This window comes from Alexandromys fortis, unplaced genomic scaffold, assembly GCF_014885135.2.
Source record: "Alexandromys fortis isolate MF-2015 unplaced genomic scaffold, M_Fortis_MF-2015_v1.1 scaffold_72, whole genome shotgun sequence".
Taxonomy (NCBI): domain Eukaryota; kingdom Metazoa; phylum Chordata; class Mammalia; order Rodentia; family Cricetidae; genus Alexandromys; species Alexandromys fortis.
In genome coordinates this window covers 4524807-4551185 of record NW_026067969.1, presented here as the reverse complement: position 1 = coordinate 4551185, position 26379 = coordinate 4524807, and the positions used below count along the sequence as shown (strand labels likewise).

The 26379-nt window shown below is 51.2% G+C and overlaps 1 protein-coding gene across 1 annotated transcript in view; it reads left to right on the top strand.

Annotated features, from left to right (window-relative positions):
* The window catches only part of Cfap77 (cilia and flagella associated protein 77), a 126108-nt gene that overhangs the window by 59276 nt on the left and 40453 nt on the right, over window positions 1–26379 (top strand). Inside the window, exons 2-3 of the mRNA XM_050155065.1 lie at window positions 9864–9963; window positions 11376–11601. Of these exons, the coding sequence (XP_050011022.1) occupies window positions 9864–9963; window positions 11376–11601 (326 nt within the window). The remainder of the gene's footprint in view (window positions 1–9863; window positions 9964–11375; window positions 11602–26379) is intronic.

The window sequence follows — 26379 nt, the reverse complement described above, 5'->3', positions numbered from 1 at the left end:
TCTTCTTCTTCTTCTTCTTCTTCTTCTTCTTCTTCAAGATCGGCCTGCCTCTGCCTCCTGAGTGCTGGGATTAAAGGCGTGTGCCACCAGGCTTTTTATTCAGGACCCACCAAGCCCTCTGCTACGAACTGGATGGGCTTGGAAACCACAACCAACCACCAAGCCCAGTCCATGGGTGAGGAAGCTGGCTGCTCGGAGGTTAACTTGGTCAAGGTCACAGGGAGGCAGGCAGCCAGAGCTGCACCTCGGGTGGCTTGGCCTCGGTTCTTTCTCAATCACTAAACTGTCGTGTCCCAGGAACTTGCCAGATGATTTCCTCTTAGATCTGGATGATGTGACAGGGGACGGGCTGGCAGCCGAGAACTCCATCCTCACCGCGCCAGGCACAGACTGCCAGGAAAATGAGTTTTCCTGCCTTGAGTACGCCCAGCTGCGGACAGCAAGAGTGTGCCTGCTGGGGACTAGAATTCACCCGACCTGCTCATAACCCACAAATGCACCAGCGTGCATGCGTGTGTGCATGTGTGTGTGTGGGGGGGGGGCTACTTTATTCCTCTGTTTCTTCTGATAACAGCCTGTTGCCTAGTATTGCATTGTTGTTACTCTCTGTCTCTATAGGTGGAGTGCGTCTCCCCGGGTCTGTGCCATGACCAGGTCATGGCCATATCGGTATGGCTGAAGGGCTGCTGGCCTCAGACATCCCTAAGAGCTGATATGAACAGGAGACCTGCTCACTACCTCCTTATTTCCACATGTGCCTCTTTCTAGAGATTCCTATTCTTCCTGGGAGAGAAGTTTCTGGAAGTTCATTCCCCAAGACAATGAAAGGCCTCATAGGAGCGACTGGGTTTCTTCATAATCTCAAGTGACATCTAGCCATTTTCATTACTTAAAGAAAAAGCCCTAAAACTATGGTGATAGTTCCTTCCACTGTCTCCTGTTAGCATTTTCCCCCCACAAATGCTGTGCCCCCCCTTATCCACCTAAACCTGCTGCTGAGTTACTGGCCCCCGGAGGCTGTGGCTTTGGGCAGATGCATCTATACACTCCCAGCCGCCGTCTTCTCTGAGTGTAATCAAGCATCAAGCTAAGTAGCAAATAAATCTCTGAATCTCATAAGCTGCACAGCGAGATCATGTAAATGCAAATGAAAGACCTGATTTCAAGCTGTCAAGGGGGAGGGGAGGGAGCACCAAGGCTGTCACTGTGACCACCTCATGGGGTGAGGGCCATACATCAGATGCAAGACCTGAGCTGGTGTTCACAGAGGGAGTCTGGCTGCCCTGGGGAACAGCCAGGCAGCCAGGTAGGCAGGCTGTGTGGGATGGGGTCCAGGTAGCTCAGAGCCGTGAGAAACAGGCAAGGGCTGGAAAGGGGTGGCCGAGCTGGCCCTAGGGGTCTCTAGCGGTAGTGTGCCTGCTGTCCCTGACAGGGGCTGGAGAGGCACTGTGGAGACCTTAGCAGCTATTCATGTGGGAAGGCAAACACAGCTGAATGAGCATGACTGATGGCCCAGGAGCCTCTCTGCTGAGGAGGCTTGGTGGGTGAAGATACAGTGGGAGGGGATAGGCGACTCCAGGGACATGGAGCCCACTCCGGTCACCTTGGTCCTCCCATCACTGGGCTGCAGTGTGGTGACGAAACAAGAGTCTCACCTGGTCTCAAATATAAATATATTAAAAATATATTATATAGAATAATAATATGTGTATAAAGCAACCCTGATTTTTGTCTTTTAAAATTGTTATTTTGAGAGCATCTCCCGTAGACCGAATTGGACTTAAAGCCCTGCCCCCACCTTCTTCCACCCCTTCTGTTCTGTGGCTGGAGCCCAGGGCTGTTAGGCAAGCAGTCTTCGAACTGAGTTGTCTTTTATTTTATTTTCTTTTAAAATATTTATTTAAGTTTATTTCATGTGCATTTAGTATGAAGGTGTCAGATTTCCTGGAACTGGCGTTACAGGCAGATGTGAGCTGCCATGTGGGTGCTGGGAATTGAACCCTGGTCCTCTGGGAGAGCAGCCAGGGCTCTTAACCGCTGAGCCATCTCTCCAGTCCTCTTTTCTTCTTCCTTTTTTAATGATAGAAGTGACATCTCTAACCACCTACCCTCACACAGCGTTTGTGCTTCTCTGTTCCTCCCTGTACTAAAAGAAAAGAACATTAAAAATATAACAAATAACATGTCCGGATGGTAGTGATATATGTAAACCTTTGAGTCCCGCTGAGTCTTTTTTCGGTTTGTTTGATGCTATTTTACACACCTTTGATCACACGTGGATGTGTTCTTCTGGTGTGTGGCTCTTGATATCATTATACAGCGTTCAGACAATGCACACGGCTCCGAGTCCAGGCTGCCTGGGTCCTTTGATGCACAGCGTGTCTCACTTCCCGTGATTGTTTATCTGAGGCTCTCATTATGGAAATCAATAAATATGCCTATGCTAATAGCAATCACGATTTGCATTTATATTGTGCCTTCCATTGGAAGATCTTAAGTTGGTTTACAGTAATGAACTACCGTGAGCACAGGCATGGGGTATGCATGTGCATATGCATGCAGAAGCGGGCTGGTATGCAGATATTTATTTAATAACTGCCGGGCAATAACTGGGCTTCCACCTCTCTCAGTTCTAATAGGATGCAGGGGGGTGAGTGGGAGGCTTTACAATTACAGACCGAGCATCTATTTTGTTTAGATGCCGCCTAGGGAGCTAACAGGTTATACTGTATGTGGTGACCAGGAAGTAGGAGGGGCCGATGGCTTGGGGGGCTTGCTCTCTTGGGAGGGACATTTAAGTTGGGTCTGGAACTCGGGCATCTAGCTCTCTGTCACAAACCCCACATTTTGGAAAATGCATGCATCTCCCCATCTGTCTGGAGCAAGTTCAGTTTGGACCACCCACGAGCCAACACTGGCCAACGGCACCCGTTTCCACTTGACTGGAAATGAATACTCACTGAGCATACAGGAGGATGTGAGAGGGAAGGCAGGCGTGCTTGGGCTTCAAGGCTCAGCCACTTCTTCCGTCCCAGGGAACTTCAGAGCGATGCAGTTGCCCGTGGGAAACATCAGCCATATCTGCCTGGGGGAGGTGCCTGCGGTTCTCACAGGGCCGCCAGCCTTAGGCAGTTCCAGGGCTGCTGACCCACCCTTGCGGGGGCGGGGTGGGGGTTTCAGAGCTCCAATCCTCCGCTGTTGTAGAAGGAACTGGGAGAATCCCAGGACCCCTGGGACGAGGAAAGAGAGGGTTTTAATTAGAGCAGAGAGGATGGGACTAAGGCGGAGAGGGATGACATGTTAATAAGGTTTAATGAAGCTGTCTGCTGATGGGGACAGCTGTCACCCAGAGCTGTATTCCAGCCAAGCCACTCAGTGACAGAGGAAACTCCGGGAAAGAGTGCTTTGAAGGCGGCTGGGGAGGGTGGGGTGGCCAGCCTGAATCTGGGCTTCTCCTCTCTGCATTGGAACACCCCTGGGATGAGGGATTCAGGTTAGGGAGCCATGCTTAAGTTGCTTCCAATAGTTCACAGTTCACTGCCGTTCAAAACTAAGACACTCCTCTTGCAGACCTGGAGGCCTTGGGTGAGCCGTCTTAAGAATCAGACGTAAGAACAAGGAAGGCAGCACTCGAAGACTGATAGGGCTTAGTTATTAGTTATCTATTAGTTATTAGTAGGACTTTATTAGTTTTCTATCTTCCTGACCCTCTGTCTCCCGTCTGTCCAATGGGAATGAAAGCCTCCCTTTCAGGGGTGAGGGGCTGTGTGGGCCAAGACTGAGGGCTGACCCCCAAGGGAGGCGATTTTAATCCTGTTTAAGTTTGCTACTGGAATGGATCTCATATAGAACCCCCCCTTTTAAAAATATTTTATTTTTATTCATGTGTTGTGCGTGTCTGTGTATGCGTGTATGCTACATGTATGCACCTAAGAGGTCAGAGGAAGATGGTGCATCCTCCTAGGGTTTCAGGCAGTTGTGAGCTGCCTGATGTGGATGCTGGGAACTGAACTCCCATCCTCCGCAAGAGCAGCAAGCACTCTAAACACTGAGCCATGCCTCCAGCCCCTCGTACAGACGTCGTGAAGGTTCAGTTTGCCCATCTGTAAGATGGGAAGAGCAACCCCGCATAAGGCATTCTCTGAGTTCAGGGGGAAGCATAGTATCACAGAAGGAAGTCACAAGCACCATGCGTGCCTTGCACACAGGAGCTCATACATGTTTATTCTTTTCCTTGTTTCTCTTCGCAAAAGACAGCACATGACTTCTTTGCTTGGGGAGGTTGTCCCCAGCATTCGTGAGGCCCGACAACCTGCCATGCTGCCTGCCCCCAGGACCTATTCACAGCCCAGCCTGACTGCGGGCCCAGAGACCTCTTTTGCGAGTGGACCGCTCTTGTCTTTTCCTAATATGAGAGGCAGACTGTTTGGGGACCCATGTGAGCCATCAAAGCTGAGACTTGTGACTGAGTGGCATCAGCTCCACAGATGTCAGAGTGAGGTTGCCATGGAAGAGCAGGTGACCGACAGGCCTCAAGTCTCCTTGCAGCCGAGTGACAGCTGGTCTTAGACACCTGTCACCACCTGTTCGTCCTAGGCTAGGATTCAGGGTCAGGAGCTCCCCTGAGCGCACACATGCCACACTCGGCTGGCGCCACACAGCCCAGGGAGGGACCCAGGGTCCCCTCTGTCAGCTGCTTCTCTCCTCAACCCCTCGGGAGCCTCAGAGCAGCTCTGCTTCCAGGAAGCCGCTGTATTGCCCTGGACTCCCCTGCCCTCCCTGGACGCCTGCTGGATTCTCCATATAATGCCAGTTGAAACACGTGTCTCTCTTTTCCTGAGCACTTATCAGGCTCAGTAAGACTTAGCATCCTGTGTCCAGCTGGCCCAAGTGCTGTTTTCTGAAGTGGCCTTTCCGCATTTCTCCCGAGTAGTCCACGTATTGGACAATAGCCTTAGCCTGGGCTTCTCCCAGTATCAGGTGCTGTCTGGTAATGTCTGGGAGGGAGAGGCAGCAGCATCTCTGTGAGTTGGAGACCAGCCTGGTCTACAGAGTGAGTTCCAGGACAGCCAGGGCTACACAGAGAAACTCTGTCTCAAAACAAACAAACAAACACACTGGGCAGTAGTAGCACATGCCTTTAATTCCAGCACTTGGGAGGCAGAGTCAGGTGGATCTCTGTGAGTTCGAGGCCAGTCCTGGTCTACAAGAGCTAGTTCCAGGACAGCTAGGACTGTTACACAGAGAAACCCTGTCTCAAAAACAAAACAAAACAAAACAAAAGAAAATCCACATACACAACACACACAGAGATACACGCTGACACAGGTATGGAAGGAAGGAAGGAAGGAAGGAAGGAAGGAAGGAAGGAAGGAAGGAAGGAAGGACGGACGAACCTTCTGCCCTCTTGTGATAGCCGCCCTGGGTGGGGTGGGGTTTTTGGTGCTGTCCTGAGGGGAACTGTTAGCATCATTTACAGATGTTTCGGGGTGTGGACTCTCACACACTTTCCCAGTGTTGTTTGCTGTTTTTCCTGTTGCTCTAATCAAATGCCCTAAAAAACAAAAGCAAAAAACAACTTAGAAGAAGAAGGTTTATCCTGGCTCCTGGCTTGAGGGCACAGTCCGTCATGGTAGGGAAAGGCACGGTGACAGGCGCGTGCGGTGACTAGTCACATGGCATCTGTTGTCAGAAGTCCAACCAGCTTCCTCCTTTTCATTCAGTTTGGGACTGCAGCCTAGAGGATGGTGCCACTTATGGCTAGAAGCATGCTTCCTAGGGAACCATAAATCCAGTCAGGTTGACAGTGAGAATGAGCCACTGTGGGTATGTACGACATAACAGTTGGGTTATAGGCTAAACAGATGCTTGGCTCTAATAGCTAATACCACCTTTCCCATGGCTGTGCCAGTTCACCATCCCACAGATCAGGAGTGTTCTGATTGCTTCAGACCTTGACAGTGCCATTGAACTTGTATTTTGTGCATTGCTGAGGTTGAATACCTTGATGTGTGGGCTTTGGCTACTCAGACATCTTCTTAATGAAGTGTCTATTCAAGTCTTTTGTTCATTTTTCTATAGACATGTTTTCCTTTGTATTGATTTGTGGCTGCTCTTTATATAGGACGGATACAAGTTTTGTTAGACCATGCGTCACAAAATGACTTGTCTCATTTTGTAGCCTTGGAGGTTTTAAGGTGACGTGTCTGAGCTTTCCTCGTCGCACAGCTGATGTTTTTGTCTGTCATTGAATTTGTCCTTTCTCTACGTCAGTTCGCTTCTTAAGAGCAAGGCTGTGTGACTGCTTTCACCTCAGAACTCAAAGCACAGGGTTTGGTGCCAAAAAGGAACAAGCTAAAGATCTGTGGAATAAATACTAGCAAGCTCGGCCCCAAAGGTGATTTCTGGTGGCCGGTGTCTCCCCTCTCTTTCCTGAACCCTAGGCAACAGGTCTGCAGCGTACGGAGACTGAGGCACCTGCCCTCTGCTGAAGATGGCACTCAGCTCCTGAGTCTGTCCTTCATTCCTCTTCCATCTGGAAGCTGGCCCACCTGCACCTGCCCTGAGGGAGGCAGGGCCTCGCAGAGCCGCCATGTTTTAATTAACTTCCCAGCAGTCATTGGCGACACCAGTTTTCATAAACAAACGAGGGGCCAGAGCTTCATCTGTAGCCCAGAGTGAGCTATGTGGACGGAATTTCAAACCAAATCACACAGCAGAGTACCTGCCTAGAACCCAGAGCCTCTGGCCCTTGAGGGAGATTGGAGGCTGAGATTTGACCTGTGAAGGAAGAGGGTGAGGAATGGCCAGCGGCTTAGGGGAAGAACAGAGATCCCCCGGGAGGCTGCTTGTCCTCCCAGACTCACTTGTGACAATCCTAACCTCCAGGGGGGCTGGCAGACAGAGCCTTGAGGTCTTGAGAGCAGGGCCCCTCACAGTGGGGTTTGTGCCCTTCTAGGGAGCAGAGCAGAGTTTCAGGTCTGTATTCTCCAACCCGTGGGGCTTTAAGTGAAGGACAGCATGTGTTAACCAGGGAGGCAGGCCCTCCCCAGCCCTGCTGGGCTGCTGTCTCAATCTGGGCTTCCCCGGGACAGCTGGAAAGAACCAATGATATTTATGCCACCCAGTGTGTGTTACTGTGAAGTGGGAGGTAAAGGCAGGAGGACCAGAAATCAGGAGTGTCCTTGGCTTGGTAGCTTGAGGCCAACCCCTGAGAAAGGGCTGTTTGACTCCCCAAAGGGGTAGAGACCCACAGGTTGAGAACCGCTGCTCTAGACGGTTGTGGGCAATGAATGAGAGCAGGCATAGGAGGAATGGCAGGAGCGTGTCCGTGTGTGAAGAGGAAGGCTTGGGAGATGCTGTGTGTGCCCCGCAGGGCAGGGCCTCCAGTCTCAGAGGACTTCCATTCTAGACAAGCATGGAGATTAAGAAGAAGCCAGTTGTAAGTGTAGAAAACAGCAGAGAATGGTCCATTGTCAAGACAGGACTGCTCACCTAGAGAAAGACAGAAACACTGAGTCCCTGCAGGCGCCCATAATCCATCTATCCCCACGCACCAGAAGTTTAGAGTCAAAATTAGTATTGTATTTCAAGATAGGGTTTCTCTGTGTGACAGTCCTTGCTGTCCTGGAACTTGCTCTGTAGGTCAGGCTGGCCCTGAACTCACAGAGATCCGCCTGCCTCTGCCTCCTGAGTGCTAGGATTAAAGGTGTGTGCCACCACCACCCAGCAAGTCAAATATTATTAGCAGCCAAGTTTACTTAAAAATCCACAGATGTGACAAAGTTCACACGCCTGAAAAGCTTTAAAATAATCAGGGTGTTAAAATCTGAGCTAGGCTGGAGAGATGGCTCAGAGGTTAAGAGCTTTGCCTGCTCTTCCAAAGGTCCTGAGTTCAATTCCCAGCAACCACATGGTGGCTCACAGCCATCTGTAATGGGGTCTGGTGCCCTCTTCTGGCCTTCAGGCATACATATACAGACAGAATATTGTATACATATAAATAAATAAATAAACAAACAAACAAATAAATAAAATCTGAGCTAATCCAGGCACGGTCTCGGTTGAGAAGAGACAAATATGGGACAAGAGGGTTCCGCAGGTGGAAGTGCTTGCTGCCTGTCCTGACGATCCGAGTTCTGTTCTCAGAACTCACGTGACAGGAAAGAAGTGAGTCCCACAGGCTGTCTTCTGTGCTGCCCAGTTTTATGTCACTTGACACAAGCTGGAGTCATCTGAGAGGAGGGAACCTCAGCTGAGAAAACGCCTCGCCTCCATAAGACGGGGCTGTAGACAAGCCCTTATTGCATTTTCTTAATTAGTGATTGGTGGGAAAAGGCCCAGCTCATTGTGGGTGGAGTCACCCCTGGGCTGCTGGTTCTGTGAGAAAGCTGGCTGAGCAAGTTGTGGGGACCAAGCCAGTAAGCAACACTCATCCACGGCCTCTGCGTCAGCTCCTGCTTCCGGGTTCCTGCCCTATCTGAGTTCCTGTCCTGACTTCCTTCAATGGTGTCCTATGTTGTGAAAACTTAAGCCCTTTCCTCCCCAACTCGCTTTTGGTCACAGTGTTTCATAATAGAAATAGCATCCCTTAAGGAAAATGTGGTACATTTACACAATGGAGTGCTACACAGCAGAAAAAAAATAATGACATCTTGAATTTTGCAGGCAAATGGATGGAGCTAGAAAGCATCATTTTGAGTGAGGTAACCCAGACCCAGAAAGACATTTATCACGTGTACTCACTCATGAGTGGTTTTTAAACATAAAGCAAAGAAAACCAGCCTACAAATCACAATCCCAGAGAACCTAGACAACAATGAAGACACTAACAGAGACTTACATAGATCTAATCTACATGGGAAGTAGAAAAAGACAAGATCTCCTGAGTAAATTGGGAACATGGGGATCTTGGGAGAGGGCTGAAGGGGGAAGGGGAGAGGCAGGGAGGGGAGCAGAAAAAACGTAGAGCTCAATAAATATCAATAAAAAAAAAAGAAATGGCATCCCTAACTAAGACACTTCTGTCTGCCATGATCACTCCCATAAATAAATGTTTAAAAAGAGATAGAAAGAAATAGAGGAAGGTAAGTGGCAGATCTGTAGTGCCCCACCCCACCCCAAACTCAGCCAATGAGGAGGAGGAAGAGGAGCAGCCCTTGGGGTTCTATGACTGTTCTCTTTGCTCAAGGGATGCTCACCACTGTCTCGGGTGGCTCCAAATCTTGCAAGATCATAGAAGAAACTGCCTAGCTTTCCCTGTCATGAGTTTATTGCTCACTCGTATGTGAGGGTCCCCATTCCTCATAAAGGCTAAATCTGCCTGTCCTGGACAGAGTCCCCATTCCTTCGGAGTTGTAGGTGATTTGTCTATAAAGTTGGGGGGTCCCTGTGGTTGATAACATCCAGGAGTCAAGGAAGAGCTTTGTGTAGACCCAGAAGGAATGTCACCAGTCAGGTGACATTGAGTTCCCACGGCCCCCACCCACCAGGTGAGAACTCAAAGAGGAGGTGGCTCCCTCCAGCCACCTGTAGGCAGTTGGGGCTGTCCACCTGTGCATGACTGGAGCTGTCCCCGGCAGGTACGCAGTGTTAGGTACAGAAACTGACCCTCTGTCCAGACACCTCCTTCAGTTTTCTTGAACTCTTTTTCCAGTTCCAGGGTAGTGGGTCTGGACTCCCAGCCGCAGCTGGCTGCTCTGCTTGTCCATGGCGTGTTGGTGCTTTGGCACCTCACGTGCAGCTTGCTTGCTCCTCAGAGGAAGAGACCTATGGCCCCTCTGCTGCTGGCGGGGAGAAGGTACTCACTCACTCCTGCTAAGTCTAAGAGTCTGCCCCTTACCTCAGCCCTCTTCCCCCAACAGGCAGAGCTTGGCAAGCCCCGGGAAAGAAGCTGCAGCTTGCCTGGTATCAACTTCAATTACGGACTCTACATCCGAGGGCTGGATGGCGGGGTCCCTGAAGGTGAGTGTGTGTTCTTGGGAGCACAGAGATTTGAGGGGTGGACGAGGGACTCACACCTCCTTCCCACAAGCCAAGTCAGATAAAGCCGCTTGGCCGGACAGATGGAAAGAGCTGATATCTGTCCTGTGGTAAGATCACAGCCAAAGAGGAGAGTTATGAGGGGGCGGGAGTGAGCGGTAGGAGACCATCAAAGACACCCCCGGAGTGGCTGTCCTCACTCTTCACCATGAAGAAAGCACCGAGCAGTCTTAGGGCCAACCCCTGAGGCCTTAGTGGAAGTCAGAGCCAGCAGGTTGGGTTTGCTGTGATCAAACACTCTGACAACAAAGCTGGGTGGTGGTGGCACCCGCCTTAATCCCAGCACTCCAGAGGCAGAGGCAGAGGCAGAGGCAGGCGGATCTCTGTGAGTTCGAGGCCAACCTGGTCTACAGAGCGAGTTCCAGGACAGTCAAAACTACACAGAGAAACCCTGTCTTGGGAAAAAACTGATGGAGGAAGGTAATTGGTTAATTATAATAAACCAACTGCTTGGCCTCATAGCTTAGAACATAGGTGGGTGGAGAATAAACAGAATAGGATGCTGGGCGGAAGCGGAAGTGAGGTCAGACTCTGCTCTGCTTCCGGAGAGACCCAACAGCTCTGCTCTCTGGAGCAGAGACACCAGGATGGACGGAGGCTAGAATCTTCCCGGTAAGCGCACCTTGGGGTGCTTACACACATCATTAGAAATGGGCTAGTCCAGGTGTGAGAATTAGCCTGTAAGGGCTAGAGTTCATGGGCCAAGCAGTTCTTAAATGAATACAGTTTGTGTGTTGTTATTTCGGGCATAAGCTAGCCAAGCGGCCTGGGTGTTGGGGACGCAGCCCCGCCGCTCTTATTTCAACAAAAAAACAAACAAAAAATAAACTGACAACAAACAGTTTAGGGGAGAGGGGGCTTATTTGGCTAACAGTCCCAGGTTGCTGCAGGGGATCCTATCACTGCAGGGGAGTCAGTGACAGAAGCATAAAGCAGGTGGACATCTTCCATCCTCAGTCAAGAGCAGAGAGAATAAATGTACATCTGCTCACAGGCTTGCCTGTGCTCAGCTTGACTTCTCCACCCTTACACAGTCCAGGACCCTCTGTCTAGAGAATGGTGCCGCCCACAGTGGACTGAGTCTTCCCACGCCAGTCAACTTAGCTAAGACAACCCCCTACAGGCTAACCAACCCATGTAGACAAACTCTCCTTGAAACTAAGTTGACAAAGCTGAGCATCACATGCCCACTTTGGGATCTCTGGGAGACCTGTCCCTTCAGGTGGCTTGCTGGCCAGGGCCAGGCAGCACTGTCCCCGGTGATGGAGGCAATGGGAGCCCCATATCCTCTCCTCCTACTGACACCCACCCTTCTGCTGTCTCCTTGCCTGCAGCTATCGGGCACTGGAACGTGTTTAAGCAGCAACCCACCTGCCCCCACGAGCTGACCCGGAACTATATTGCCATGAACCGTGGGGCTGTCAAAGCTGGCCTGGTGACTGCCCGGGAAAACATGCTCTATCGGGAACTCAATGACATCCGTATCAGTGACCAGGAGGAGCGGCGACAGAAAGAGCCACCCTCTGTCCCTCCCAACGTGACCTTTGGGATCCGTTCACGGTAAGGTCAGGGAGCCCAGCTCCTATCTTCCCTGTGGCTTAGGAGGGTGACAAGACCACCAGGGGACTGGGGGCCAGAAGCAGAACCCTGGAGTGTTAGAAGGCAAGCTGTAGTGGGAAGCAGGAACAGTCACACGCTGGCTGGAGATTTTCTCATTTTTCTCATTCAAGGTTGTTGGTCAGGTGGGAGAACGTGCCTGCAATCACAATACTTTGTAGCAGCAGGATAGAAATTCAGTCTTTTTTGTCTATGTTGACAACAAGTTTGAGGCCAGCCTGGACTACATAAGACCCTGTCTTTAAAAATAAATCTACCAACAGGCTGGAAAGAGGGCTCAGACTGTTAAGTGCCTGCCACAGAAGCATGAGGACTTGAGTCTGGACAGTAACCAGCCAGGAACCTTGCCTCAGTTTCCATACCTGTACAATGGGATCATAGCAGGGCCTGCTGTATCCTTGCTAAGAGGTTTCAAGCTTTAGCTTCATTGAAGACTTTATTATAGGAGCTGAATACAGCGAGTCCTCTGGGCACGTGAGCTGTGTCGGTAGTTAAGATGCTGCAGTTCAAAATGTAACCCAAGAGCGAGGAGATTAGGGGCTGGAAAGATGGCTTAGTAGTGGTTAAGAGCACTCATTGCTTTTGCAGAAGACCTGGGTTCGGTTCCCAGTAACTACATGGGGCTTACAACCATGTGTAACTCCAGTTCCAGGGGACTGGACATCCTTTCTGGTCTCTGTGGGCACTGCACACACATGGTGTACATACATGCACTGCACACACATGGTGTACATACATGCACTGCACACATGGTGTACATACATGCACTGCACACACATGGTGTACATACATGCACTGCACACACATGGCATACATACATGTACTGCACACACATGGTGTACATATATGCATGCAGGCAACACACACATAAAATCAAAATAAGTCTTTGTGGTTTGACTATTCTGTGGTAAACTGTATTATCAGTGTTTGGCTTGTGAGATAAAAAAATATCCTGTCACAAACCATCAGACCAATGTAGAAAATCTAGCCTGTATCCAGACGCATGGGTTACCCTGAGAAGTGAGTTCTCTGGTTCTGTGATCACACAGACCACATGGGTCACTGCTGTTGTCTGTGCCATGGTCTCTACAGCAAAGGTCATTCACTTGAGACCAAGAGAACGCACACTTCCCACGGCCCCAGCCCTGCTGGCTGCTCACCGATTCTAGGGCTGGCCCTCCCTCGTTCTGTGGGCTCACGCTGGCCTCCATCAGTCTCCATAGTTTATTTCCTACGTCAGCCCATCTCACCCCGACTCCAGGAAGGGAACCCGATTCCTCTGCCCCCAGCAGCTGACTATGCACTCCAGTCCTGTCGTGTTTGTCAGTTGCTGATGGTTGGCAAGAATCTCGTTGTTCCCTCACGTGTTTATGGTGGTAAAATCACGCCATACCAGACCTATCATGGGCACATTCCTGTCCCTGTCGGCCACCGCCCCACCAATTGTTCATCTTCCCAAACTGAAACCACCCCCCAAAGACCTCCAGCTCCTCTGCTAGGCCTCAGACGCCATCTGATGACTTTCTTAGTCTTTGGGTTGTTGGAAGAGGGGTTCTGTGTGTGCCTTTCAAAATGATGTTAGCCCTGACACTGGTGGGCAATGAAGGGCTAAAGGGGGCTGCAGATCGCCCAAGATAGCCCTGCTCCGGGCCTGCAACATTGCAGCTCTGCAGTCTCTAAGGTCAGTCAGTCAGCCTTATGGAATGTTGGGTTCCGGTGCAGCTTTTCTGGGAACTCCAGTTCATGCCATCTTGCCAGGAAAAGCGTTCGCATTCTTCAGAGTCCGGTCCAGTAGCCCCTTTTCACTGGGGCACCCGCCTTCCCCTAGAAGTGCATTCCTGTGCATACTGCCCTGAAGACCTGGGCTGGGGTAGTGCTGAGACCCGTGGGAAAGTTGGACTGGTCCCCTGGGTTCTGGAGCGCAGCAACCCAGCCTCACAAAGGTGCCCTCCTCACCTGGTCCCTGCGGACTGTAGAGTCAGCACGCTAGCCCATCCTGGAGTCCTCGAGACAATCAGGGGAGGAGTCTTAAATCTAGAGTCAGCCTCGGGTACCAGTTCTGTCTCTGTTCCCAAAGGAACACTGGACAAGGAGCCTGACAGTGTGGTTCAGCTCAGCCCAGTGAGCTCTCTTTACCTCTCTGAACTTCTTCCTACTTTCTCTTGTTTTATATATGGGCTTCTAGTATGTGGTGGCTGTGTCCTGGGTTTTGACAGTCTTTTTCACTTGGGAATTGTTTCTTCCTCCTGTGTAATAGGGAGTCATACCACTAACCTCATTTTCTCTCCCCAGTTTTCTATAAGCCTTCATTAGACATCCATTTGAGACTAGTAAGGGTCCTATCTACCCACATGAGGCCAGGAGGGGTTAACTGACCCCTCCCCAAATTCATGCAAGTAAGAGCTTGGCCCAGATTCTTAAGTAGGCTTCTATTTTGAAACATTTAAAATTAGAACATACATTAGCAATCATTTGACTGGGAGCTTTTATTGAAAACAGAAGAAGTAGAGAGTTCAGAGAGGTGAGGAGAGCACCCCAAGGTCACACAGCATTGCTGCTGGTGGAACCAGGCCTATAGTCGGGTGGCAGGCTCCTTGTCTGAGGCTCCTCCCTAGGGTACCCCCTCTTTCTAATGTAGATAAGGCACAGACACCCAGAACTTCTGGTCCCTGGGGGCTTTGGCTTTCCATCCTTCAAGTCAGCTGGGCTCAAGAACATCATGCATTATCATCAGCTCCCAATATAAAAGTCTTAAATTGCTATAAAACGGAGTGGCCGCAATTCCAGGGCAAGGACGTGATGAAGTGCCGGCTGCATCTCCGGCGATGGCAAATGAGCTTTGCATATGCAAATTGAATGGATTTTAAAATGGTATTTAATGACAATTTCGCCGTCGACATTAACATTAATTGCAGAGAAATGAAAATGTAGCATTAGGTTGCTGTTAGCCGTGAGTACCCGGCCATAAAGCTCCATCTTTATCAGGGAGGCCTTTCCCATGTGACAGGGCCACTCCACAGACTGCAGACAGAGAGCTTTTATGGATCAGAAATATCCCCCAGCCGGCCTGATCAGCATCAATTTCGCTTTATTTCTTTGTAAATGGAGGTTAAATGGCCTTGGGAAGGGCTTGGAGCCGTGTAGGCTGTGTGCTGAGCCCCTCACCCTTCTGACTTAAATGCCTGGAACTGTTAAAAACCCATCGCCCCACCCCGTAATGGGGCTATTACTTTAAAGTTATGGGTTCAAGGCCCACTCCCTGGTGATCACCTTTAACAAGCCTCCGCTGTATTTATTTCTTTACTTTAAAAGCAATGTTGAAAACCAAATTGGATTACACTCAACGGCGCAAGAATTGCTGGAGTGATTTGGTCCAATAAATAAATAATGAATTAAATGAGCAGCACCTGCCTTCCTCTGAGATGGAGATGGCGTCTCAGACAGACCGGATCCACACAAGCCAAGCGGGAAACAGGGTGCCAAGCCTTGGCAACCGCAAGAAATCCTGGAGAGTGCAAAGGCTGAATGCCAGCCCCACCCTTCATGTTTCCCACAGGTGTACCCCTCTTTGCCAGACACCCCTCAGTTTCTTTCTTGGTGGTAAGATTCCTATTCCTAAGTAGGAGAAGTGCCTTGCAACCACCAGTTTTGGAGTCCCCGCCCCCGAAAGCAAAGCTCTGAGCAGGCATCTGGAAGCCAGGGCCTTACGACCCATGGGGCAGGGGACGGGGCAGAAGGGTTCCCTTATCTCATGTAATGAGGAGAGAGGGCTGAAGAGATGGCGCAGGAATTGCCAGGCAAAAGTGAAGAGCTGGATTTGTACCTAGAACCACGTAAGACGGACTAGCATTATACCTGCGGCACCCCCACACGGATGTGTGGATACCGACGTGCTCCAAGGCATGCTAGCCCGGTGCAAGTTGTGGCAAACGAGAGAATCCATCTCAAACAAGGTGGAAGGCAACAACCAACACCTCAGGGTGTCTCCTGAATGCTACATCCGTGCCATGGCATTTCAGTGTGCACACACAGCACACATATCACACGCACAGCACGCGCAGCACACACATACATCACACACACATGTACACTCACATCACACACAACACACATACACACAGCACACAGACATCATACGCATATCACACACACATCACACACAAGTCACGCACACACGTCACACACATGTCACACACGTCACACATGTCACACACACAGTTTTAGAAGATTGAATGGGTTGCTTCATTATAAAGAAAGAAGGCGGAACTGCACATGAGGACTGGACTTCTGCACTTCTAGACAAATCAGAAGCCTGGGCAGTGGGGTCTCACTGTGCTTTGGGCAGAACCCATGCCCTCCAGGTATGCTGTCCTTGCTGCCCTGGTGTCTCTCAGGTCTATCTTATGTGTCTTGTTCTGGCATCACAGCTTGGACCTGATGGCGAAGACTGATAGTTGCTTTATTATTATCACATGTGTCCCAGGCTGGTCTAGAACTTGCTAAGAAGCCAAGGCTGGCTCTGAACTTCTGATCCTCCTGCCTCCCTCGCTCCCCGGGTACAGACACCACAGCTGTCCCACCACATCTATTCTTGATCTCTTAGCTCACTGTGGTCCTTTCTAGTCCTTTGAAGCAACAGTGCTGTCCTGACCATTTAGACATCAAGGGGCTTTTGCATACATAAAACCAACTACTGCCATTTTCCTCTGCGGCAGGGTCAGCCTGTACACCCCATGGCCTTGAGAAGGAGGGTCAGGCCTTATCTCAAAGAGGAAGGCGAGGGGTGTAGGGTTTGTGTAGGGTCTGGCCCCAGCTGGGAAGGCTTCATCTCTGCGGTCAGACAGCCAGGAGACACTGGGAATTCTCTAGCTCCGCTTCACTGTCCTTTGCCAGAATTCCAGTCAGATGGGATTGTCAGGCCTCATCACCAGTACAGAAGGCCATAACACAGATCTCAGAGCATGCTGTATCCCGAGGCCTGTACAGGGACATGTCTGCAGGCCAGAAATGTAGCTATTAAAGGCATGCTTAATTATTGATGCATTTTAATAAGGGCTTGCGGGGATGGGGGGGGGGGCCATGCCCTCGCATATCTTAATTGTCCCTGCTGCTAATTGGTTCTGTGTTCTCAGTAACAGTGAGTCAGAGATATGGAGTCTGACAACAACCTGAGCCGGAGCTGGTGAGGTCCGGCAGCTGAGACTCCCCTACTGCTCTGCCATACTCACCAGTGGGGGTCCACTCCTCAGCGAGCAAAGGGTACCCTGATCACAGGCCGGATAAACTATACACACACCTGTCTGTCACTGTCAATGTTCCAAACCCTTATCTCCATCCTCACTCAGTGACAGTATAGCCCCAGTGTGTGTGTGTGTGTGTGTGTGTGTGTGTGTGTCCCTTCAGAACCTTTATATTCCTGTGTTTTCAGAGAGGAGACAGAAGGTCAGAATAGCAGACTAGCTTGCCTGGGGCTGCTCTGCAGTGGGGCTGGGAATTGGTGTAGCCTGACTGCGGTGACAGGGACAGAAGCATTAACAGACACCAGGTAGAGGTGACATGGCTGAGGATGATACTGGAATTGTCCCTGGGGTCAGGACAGCAGGTTGGATTTCTTGAAAGTCCTTAGAACTCTATCTAAACATAACAGAGCTCAGTGAGGTCCCCCCTTCAACCCTTGGAGTGTGGCACATTACCTGCTAACCAGCTTGGGAGGGGAGAGGTTTATTTGGCATCCAGTTAGGTTCCACATTTTAAAGACTTCCCAGCTTCCAACTCAGTCCTGGGCTAGGGGACCACACCACACTACCACATGGGTCACCTCCTTCCCCTTCCTCCTCTCCTTCTGTGACTCCCACTTCCCTGACTGCATGGGCACATTTCAGGAAGCCTCTGCCTATCTCACGCTCCCCAGTTCCGACTAGAGGCTCTTCGCTGAAGAGGCCTTCGGTAAACGTTGCCTGAGTGGATGCAGGGTCGCAAGACCACACTGAGATCCGAATATCGAGCCTGTAGTGATGCACTCCTTCCCCAGAGGTCTTGGCTCACCCCACTAGTCTGACCTGGACAGACAGATCAGGGAGCCGAAAGCTTTGGGCTGGTGGGGAAATGAGAAGCAGGGGCTGCAGCCTCTGACTTCGACTTTCTGCAGGTGCTCTTCCCCTGTCCTCAGGCATCACCAGCCTGAAGAATGGAAGAAGTTTCATAGGCAGTTAAATAAATGCCACCCGCCTGACAGGCCTTGTGAATCTCTCTGCCAAGCTGATTTATTTATCAAATTTACGGTGGGCCCATCAATCACACTGCCTTATTTTGCTTCTGCTGGAGCCGATACCCAAATCCAAGCCAGACACCCAAAGTCCTGGGAAGGGAGGAGATGCTTAGCTGTCATAAGCAGGACTCTGTGGCTGCTGAGGGGCCTGGCTGACCACAAGGGGGAGCCAGGAGATCTGGGAAGACCCAGCTGGGAGCTGGGAGGTGCATGCCACTGTGGGTCCTTCCCAGGCAGGATCCAGCTTGCCTCACACCACCGTAACTCCGCCTCGGCTGCAGGCAGATTTTCCCTTCCGGTTGCTCAGGCCCCAGAAGACTGAGACAACGTTGGTTTTATCACCCACTGCCACTGGGTGAACAGACACTTGGGGTTCCATCTCCAACACAGCAAAGAAAGAAAAGTGACATCAGGGCCTTAGTCTTTGGCTGGCTCACGCAACACAGGTCCTGGCTAAGTTTCTGTTGGAACGTGATCCAGGTCTGTTTCAGGCTTCGAGTCAGAGACTGAAAGTAGAGAGTCCACCTGAGACTCCGAGAAGGGATAGACGGCCAGGCACTCCCGCGTCACTCCACAGACCCTGCTTATGGGCAAGCGGCTTGGTGTCCCTTGGCTGCATTATTAGAGCAAGAAATAAAAACAAAAACAAAAAACACAAGGTGACCCATTGCCGTTCGGTTCATACCTGGAGCATCATGTTAAAAAACGCCAGGCAGACCTGGGGGACAGCGGCTCAATTGGTAGTTTGCTTGTCTGACATGGCAAAGTCCTAGGTTTGATCACCCCAACACTGGACAAAAACAGGCATGGTGGTGATACACGGCTGTAACCCTAGCACTTGGGAAGTGGAGGCAGGAAGATGAGCAATTCAAGATCCTCTTCAGTTACATAAGGAGTTCAAGGCCAGCCCAGACTATACCCCACGCTTTGCCCCCCCCCAAAAGAGAGTGGGGAGAGAGCAGGAGGAGGAAGACGAAGACGATGACAAAGGCACTATTCATTTAGAAGGTCTCCCAACGGTACAGTAACCAGAGGCAGCTGCCAGAACGGTGTGAGGGACAGGGAGTGCCAAGAATGGAGTTCTGCTGTTGATTGGGAAGAGATCCAAAGGAGACAATACATCTGGCCTCAACTCCCTGAGGCCATGACAAAGACAATGGAGGGGCTTCAGAGACCCCTGCAAGGATCGCTGAGTCTGGGGCCACACCTCTGGCTGGTATTCCTGCTGTCTTCCCTAGGTGGCCTTTGGGCACAGCAATGAGCAGCCCCTACACACTAACCACTAACAAGTCAATGAATTGGAACTAACCTCCCTATTCTGGCAGTGCGGAAGCTGACCAAGGCCACAGAGCCAGTGTGTGGTGGTGCCAGGGTTAAACCAAGCCTCCCTCCATGGTGACTGTACACACAGGGGGAGAACGTTGTCCTCATCTGAGCTGTGGCTGTAGTGATGGGGGTGGCCTGGTGCAGTTGTGCGACCCCAACAGCCAAATGTGCTGGGAACAATTGGTTACAATTTTCTGCACGACCCTGAGCTCATTTCCGAGGGCTCAGCTTTCTCTGGAACAAAGACACTGATTCTCTAGTGCTGCAAACTGAGGCACGGAGGTCTAGTCTCTCACGAAAGACCACAGGGGATTCCAGAGGTGGTTGTGGCTAGCATCTGGATCGGTTCAGCTGCCCAGCCAGGGCCAGGAGTCTCTTGTCCTTGGGGCTGCAGTCTCTAAAGACTCAGACTGAATGGGGTCCAGATTGAGCAGTGGGCTGAGATAAGGTTACACTTGGGGTTCCTGCCTCTTTGGGGTACTCCCTCCTTGCCGTTCTCATGGGCTTTGTAGCTAGAGCCAAGACAGAGACATTTTTCATCCTGCGCTGTGTTCCCCTTTGGCTCTCTGGCTGCCCAGACAGAGATTTATCCCCAGCCCGCTGCTTGCGGTATGGGGAACAGGGGGCCTGTAATGGATCGTCTGCGGCTCCCATGGGGCCTGTCCAGGCCGAACCCCATCCATCAGGAGCTGCTGGGTGCCAAGGTCAGTGCTAACAAGGCTGGCTGCTTCCTCCTGGGGCTTCCCCACTGTATCCCGCACTGCCAGCTCTGCTTCAGCTTTTCCCAGTTAGGCTTCCCCGAGAGCTGGAGGGCAGTGCAAAATGGGCCAGGGACCAACCATCCCAGCTGCTGGTCTCGCCTCCCTCCGCAGCATGCTACACTCTCCACACCATCCAGAGGCTGCTGGGGCCTGGCGAGCTTGGCTCCCCTTGGGACACAGGGGACAGAAAAGCCAGACTGCTGTGAGATGTGTGCTTTGGATGAGAACTGGTTTCCATTTCCCAGCACACTGGTCTATGTTGCCACCGTTCCTGGAGGGCTGATGGGCTGCTTCTCCTCTTGCCCCCAGGTGCCACCAGGAGCACCCATGGTGAATTTCCCAAGCCTCTGGAGAATGTGCTTCTTGGCCACCTCCCTTCCCACTTGAGCCCAAGGCCTCTGTCACACAGGGGTTGGACACGTGTGCGAGAGCTGCCACTGAATCACCCTGATGACAATGCTAATGAGTCGCAAAGGACACCCTGGTCAGTCTAGAAACCAGGAGGATGCTGGGATGGTGCCTCCTGCTCCATCGTTAGCTTTTATGTTAAACCCACAAACAATTAAGAAGTAACCTGTGAGCCCAGAGATCTTGGCATCTAATTAGCTCTCAAAGTCCTACCAGGGCCTGGTCACCGCCCTTTCTGTTGTACAGCAGAAAGCCAAGGCATACGGCAGGAGGATGGGTGTGGGGGCTGACTAGCCCTCCTCAGTTCCCACAAGAGACAGATGGCCAGCAGGGTTAGAGTCCTCTGTAGGGAATGGCTCAGAGTGGCAACCTTCACAAAATCCTAGGTCTAGGGGTGGAGTGTACCCCCAGGAAACTGTAGATGCCTTGGCTCTGCCCAGGCTAGAGAGTTGGAAGGCCCCATCTGACACACAGACATCTCTGCCTCTGTGTGTGCGTGCGTGCATGTGCGTGTGTGTGTGTGTGTGTGTGTGTGTGCGCGCACGCGCGTGTGCACACGTTTGTGTGACATGAAGATCAGGGGTGTCACTCCTCAGGCACCTTGTTTTCTCAAGGCAGAGCCTCTCGCTGGCCAAGTAGGTCAAATGACTGGCCATGGAGCCCCAGAGATCTGTTTCTGTTTCCCCGGCGCTGGGATTAAGAGCGAGCCCCACAGTTTGCTCTTCTCCTGGGGCTCTGGAGCTCAACTTCGGGTCCCAGCTCTCACCAGACAGGCGCCTGATGGACTCAGCCACCCTCCAGTCCCACCTTCTCTCTGCGGGCTTCATCTTCTCTCCTGAGTGTCTCCAGTTTGGGCAGCAGAAGCGAGGTGACTCCTGACCCAGCCTGATGAAGTGGGCTGGCATGCGTTAGAGAAGTGAGGGGTCACCATCCTCTTCCTCGGTCCTACAGGAGGGCTTCTGTGGGCCCTGGGACACCCCTGCCTTCCGGAGCCATTTCTCCCATTCACATAAGTGTGAGATTTCTGGTTCTGCTGGGGTGAGGGGAGGTAGATTCCAGGCTGATTGTAAATTAAATAAAAAAACATTTCGTGGGTCCCTGAAAGTGGGTTGGGCCTTTGTAACTTACCTCCTGGACCAGATGGACACACGACCCTACTTCATCCTGCTTAGCTACCTTTAAGGGCTCTTCATCCTTCTCCCCACTCCAGTGCCCACTCAGTGGTGCCTGAGGTGGGGCAATATGAACCGTCTGGGGCTTGAGCAGCGCATGGTGCCAGCATGTGGCAAGAGCCCTCCTTTCATATCACGGGCCGGGGGCTTCCCACATGACACAGGCAGCATGCCAGTTTGGCTCTGACTTCCTTTAAAGCCACTGGTGCCACCTGGGAGTCACCTCATGATCTCATCTGACCCTAATAACCCACCTTCAATGTCATAAACCTGTGGATCTTGGGGGATATAGTTTTCTCTTTTTTTAATTTTATGTGCATTGGTATTTTTTCTGAATGTATGCCTATGTGAAGGTGTCAGATCATGGAACTGGAGGTTCAGGCAGCTGTGAGCTGCCATGTGTGGGTGCTGGGAATTGAACCCAGGTCTTCTGAAAGGGCAGTCAGTGCTCTTAACCACTGAGTCATCTCTTCAGCCCCTGGGGATCAAGTTTAAACACATTTAAACCATTCCAAATGATGGAAACCTCTCTCAGGGCTCAGAACCTCCAAAGAGCACCGAATTCTCTGCTCCCGTGACCTGCGTCCATTGCTTGGTCTCACTGGGTTCCAGTTCTGAACTCTGATGAATGCAGCCTCTGCACACATCAGAAACACAGATGTGAATTAATCTCTAAATAGTTCTTTCAGCTTTAGGGAAGATAGTGACATGAGGTATTTATGTTGTATAAAGGGCAGAGACATAGGTCACAGAGCCATGACGTTGCAGATGAATGGGGGAAGCTGGCCCTGGGTACAGGAATAGGGAGCCGTGGAGATGTGCCAAACTTAAGTTCATGTCTCCTCTAACAACAGCACCAGATAATTTTTTTTAATTGAAGGCAATGGACTTACTGTATAGCCCAGGCCTTGAACTATGCTCTCCTGCCAAAGCTTTTGTCTCTGCACCTCAGACATGTACTGCCATTTGGAAATGTCAGCAGGTAAGACAGGACAGGTAAAATCAGGAAAATCCAAGTCGTGTCAGTGGGCCATGGCAATGCCACAGTTCTGAGTGTGGCCTTTTGCTACAGGGTTGCAAGATATTATGGTCAGGGGAAGCTGTGATATGAATGTACAGGATGGAGGTCTGTGTTAAATCTTAATGCTACAGTGATCTTGATGGAAATGCATGTGTGTGCTCATGTGTGTATATATGTGTGTTTGTATGTGTGTGTTCTGTATGTGAGTAAATGTGTATGTATGTGTTGTGTGTATGTGTGTGAGAGAGTATGTGTGTGGTCTGTGTGTGTGAGAGACTATTGTGGTGTGTGTGTATGTGTGTTGTGTGAGTGTATGTGTGTGTAGAATGTCTGTGTGTGGTATGTGTGTGAGAGTGTGTATATGTATGTGTAGTGTGTGAATGTTTCTATGTGTGTGTGAGAGAAGGTATGTATATGGTGTGTGAGTGTGTGTGTGGTGTGTGAAGTGTCTGTGTGTGGCATGTGTGTAGATTATGTGTATATGTGGTGTGCATGTGTAAGTGTGTGTGTGTGTGCTGGCCAGTGAGCTCCAGAACTAGTCTTAGTTCCACCTCCTCAGCGATGGGCTGACAAGCATGTGCCACTATGCCCTCCTTTCCACGTGGTTTCTGGGATTAAACCCAGGTTCTTGTGACTTCATTGACGGAGCCGGCTCCCCAGTCCTTGAGGCAGGGTGCAGTGGGGGAAAATGAGGACTGGTGCAGGGTGGGTGGACTCGCCAGTTTTAAACACCAGCTAAGTCCTCAGGGAACAGAGTCCTTACAGGTCCTCAGAAGCCACACCATGAGCCCACTGTAGCCTCCGAGCTGCAGAGAGGGAAGGCAACTCTGGCTAGCCACTTGGTGTCATCTAGAATTATGGGGCGGTCCCTGGAAGCCACACCTGGGCCTGGGGTAAGTCCCAGGAGTGAGAGGGGACAAGCTGTCTCTTTAGATGGCATTGTCTTAGGCTATGTGTTTTTGTGGTTGTTGTTAAAACAGGGTCTTACTGTGTAGTCCTGAAACTCACTATGTCGACGAGGCTGGCCCGAACTCAGAGATCTGCCTGCTTCTGTCTCTTGAATGCTGGCAAAGGCATGTACTGCCATGAGGGCTGGGTTGTGCTCCAAACAAGAAGTGAAGCACGACCCACCAGACCTCCCTCTCTCCAAAGTGCATGGCTCACAGTCAAGGGCCATGGACTGGACAAGGGCCAGACTGAGGACACTGTCTGTTTTTCTCTTTCTTTTTCAGTTTCTTCTGAAACAGGATCTCGCTTTGTTGACTAGTCTCGGGATCCATATGTAGACCAGGCTAGCCTCAAATTTGTGTCAATCCCCCTGCCTCATCTTCCCGATAGCTAGATTTCCGAGCATGAACCACCACACTTGGCTCATTGTCCACTTCTTCATCCCCTTGAGGCTGTGTGAATGCCCATGCCAATAGCTCCCGGCTCCCCGGGAACAGCAAGCCGCTGGCGTAGCAGGGATGGATTTTAATTTTATTTTAACAAAATAGCTGTCTCCACTGGAAGAGGCGTCAGGCGTGAAAGAAGGGCCCATCTGGAGTGGAATCACATTGAACAGACCTCCGTGCTGTCATTGATTTTCTAGGAAGAAAAAAATCGCCTCTGGCTACTAAACGGAATTAGTAGTCACTGATGACCAATTATTTTAGCCCACTGTGAAGGGAGCGCTGCACCGAATCCAGTTTGTCAGACCCGAATCTCCTTCTTAAACACCTTTCAACAAATGTGTACCTAAAGTCCCTCAGAAGGCATCTTCACTTTCCCGGCTCCCGCCAAGTTCTGGGCTTGGCAAAGTTTTAATGAGCATCGCCGGATGAAGATGAGTTTCTATGAGAGGGCCCCTCTGATCCACAGAGCTCTGGCACGGAGGCGGCGGGCAAATCAGAGCTGTCAGTCCTCATTTGTGCCCACCCTGCACCACACTGCACCCATGTCAACCTAACGTTTGCAAATGATCCCCTCCATCTCCCTTGTGTGCTCACCCCGAGCCTTCATTGGAGATCAAGCCTTGGTCTGGGGTAGCAATCGCACAGCTTTGAAGACGGATTTGATGGGGCGAAGCTCAACTTTCTCAAGGCGCACCTGCAGCCAGAGCTGATTTTTGCTTCATTTAGTCCCCACTTTTTGCACCATTAGACTTAATTGTGACATGGTGTGGCTAAGAGTGGAGCATCAGGGCCCGAAGGGACGTCTCTGAAGGTTGCTTCCAGGTTAGAGCGAAGGATTTGTCAGAACTCTTAGCAGTGGCTCGGCCACCTCAGCAGACACTGTGTGAGCGCCCGTGGGCCAGTCTCTAGCTGACCTTAGAAGCAGGGGATGCAGCAGTGCCCCAGTGTGGATTAGTAGATCTCTAAGCCTTGATATCCAGAGACAATAGAGCACACTTTCATTCCCTGAAAGCCCCAGCATCTCCCTGCAGCCAGTCACTTGCCCTTGCTGGGGGGACCCAGGTCTCACCAGGCTCCCCAACTCTCACGTGGACCTGACTCAGATCTTTCTGACCCTCCCAGACCTGTGTACACCACTCCCTCCTTCCTCTGCCTCTTCTCTCTCTCTGAACTCAGAAGAGCTTCAAATATCTGGACAACTGGGCAGACCCTGCCATCCCCAGAGCTGTTCTGCCCTCCTCCTTCTGCCGCCCCTGAAGCCTCAGCCCCTGAGCTTGGGACCCCCAAGGCGCAGAATCGAACAGCCCACCCAGATGGCTTTTGGGCATGTTTTTCAAGATTTAATATGAATGGCTGAGAGCCACAGGTGTCCGGGACCCCCCCCCCACTCCCGCTGACTAATGCTCTGGAGGGTATGGCCAGCCTCCAGGGGTAGAGAGACCCTGGCCTGCTGTCATGAGGATTTCACAGGCAAGATATCAATACTTGTCCTGAGTCCTTACACCTTCTCTAAGACTGTCAGGGCCATCCCTGTTCAGGGATTGTCTGCAGGCTTTCCTGAGAACAGGGTCGCTTCTCCCACAACCCCTTCCTGGGTCTCCAGAGATACTTAGTGTTTCTCTGAGAATGTCATTGGATGGAGTAGTATCTGAACCTACACAGGGCTGGCTGTGTGCAGCCTGCACATCTGGAGAACAGTTACAAACAAACACACCTGCACACATGCCTCACACATTGATTCAGAGGCTGAGCATGAAAGAAGGCTGACCTAGAGTGCAGAAGGCTCTGGGGTCAGTCCCCAGCCATGTCTGGTGCATGCCTGCAATCCCAGCACTTGGGAAGTAGAGGCAGAAGGATCAGAAGTTCCAGGCCCTCCTTGGCTACGTAGTGAGTCTGAGGCCAGCCTGGCCTACACGAGTCCCTCATGTTTTAAGTAAGCTTAGGATTTTGTGTTGGGCCCAACTCATAGCTATCTTGGGCTGCAAACTGGATACTCTTGGACAGAGTACAACTCCAGCTCCCAGCCTGGAGATTCGCAGAGAATGACCTGGGAAAGCTGCTTAGAACAGGGTGGAAAAGGCAAACACTGTTCCTCACCATTGGGAGTGGTGTGTCGACCCACCTTGTGCAGAGGACAGGCCGTGGTGACAGCCTGGGGGCTAGGGGTGCCAGACAAGGGAAAGAAGACTCCTGGGAGGAGGAAGCAGAGGACATTCAGGGAGCCACTGGGGATTAGGAAGACAGGGGTCAGCTGAGAGGTGGCCAGAGGCGCCTTAGAAATGGAGCCATGCATACCGAGGACAGCAGGAAGCCACAGGTGTCAGCTGGGGACACTTGGGAATCTCCCCTAAAACCTCAGCTCCTGGGTGGG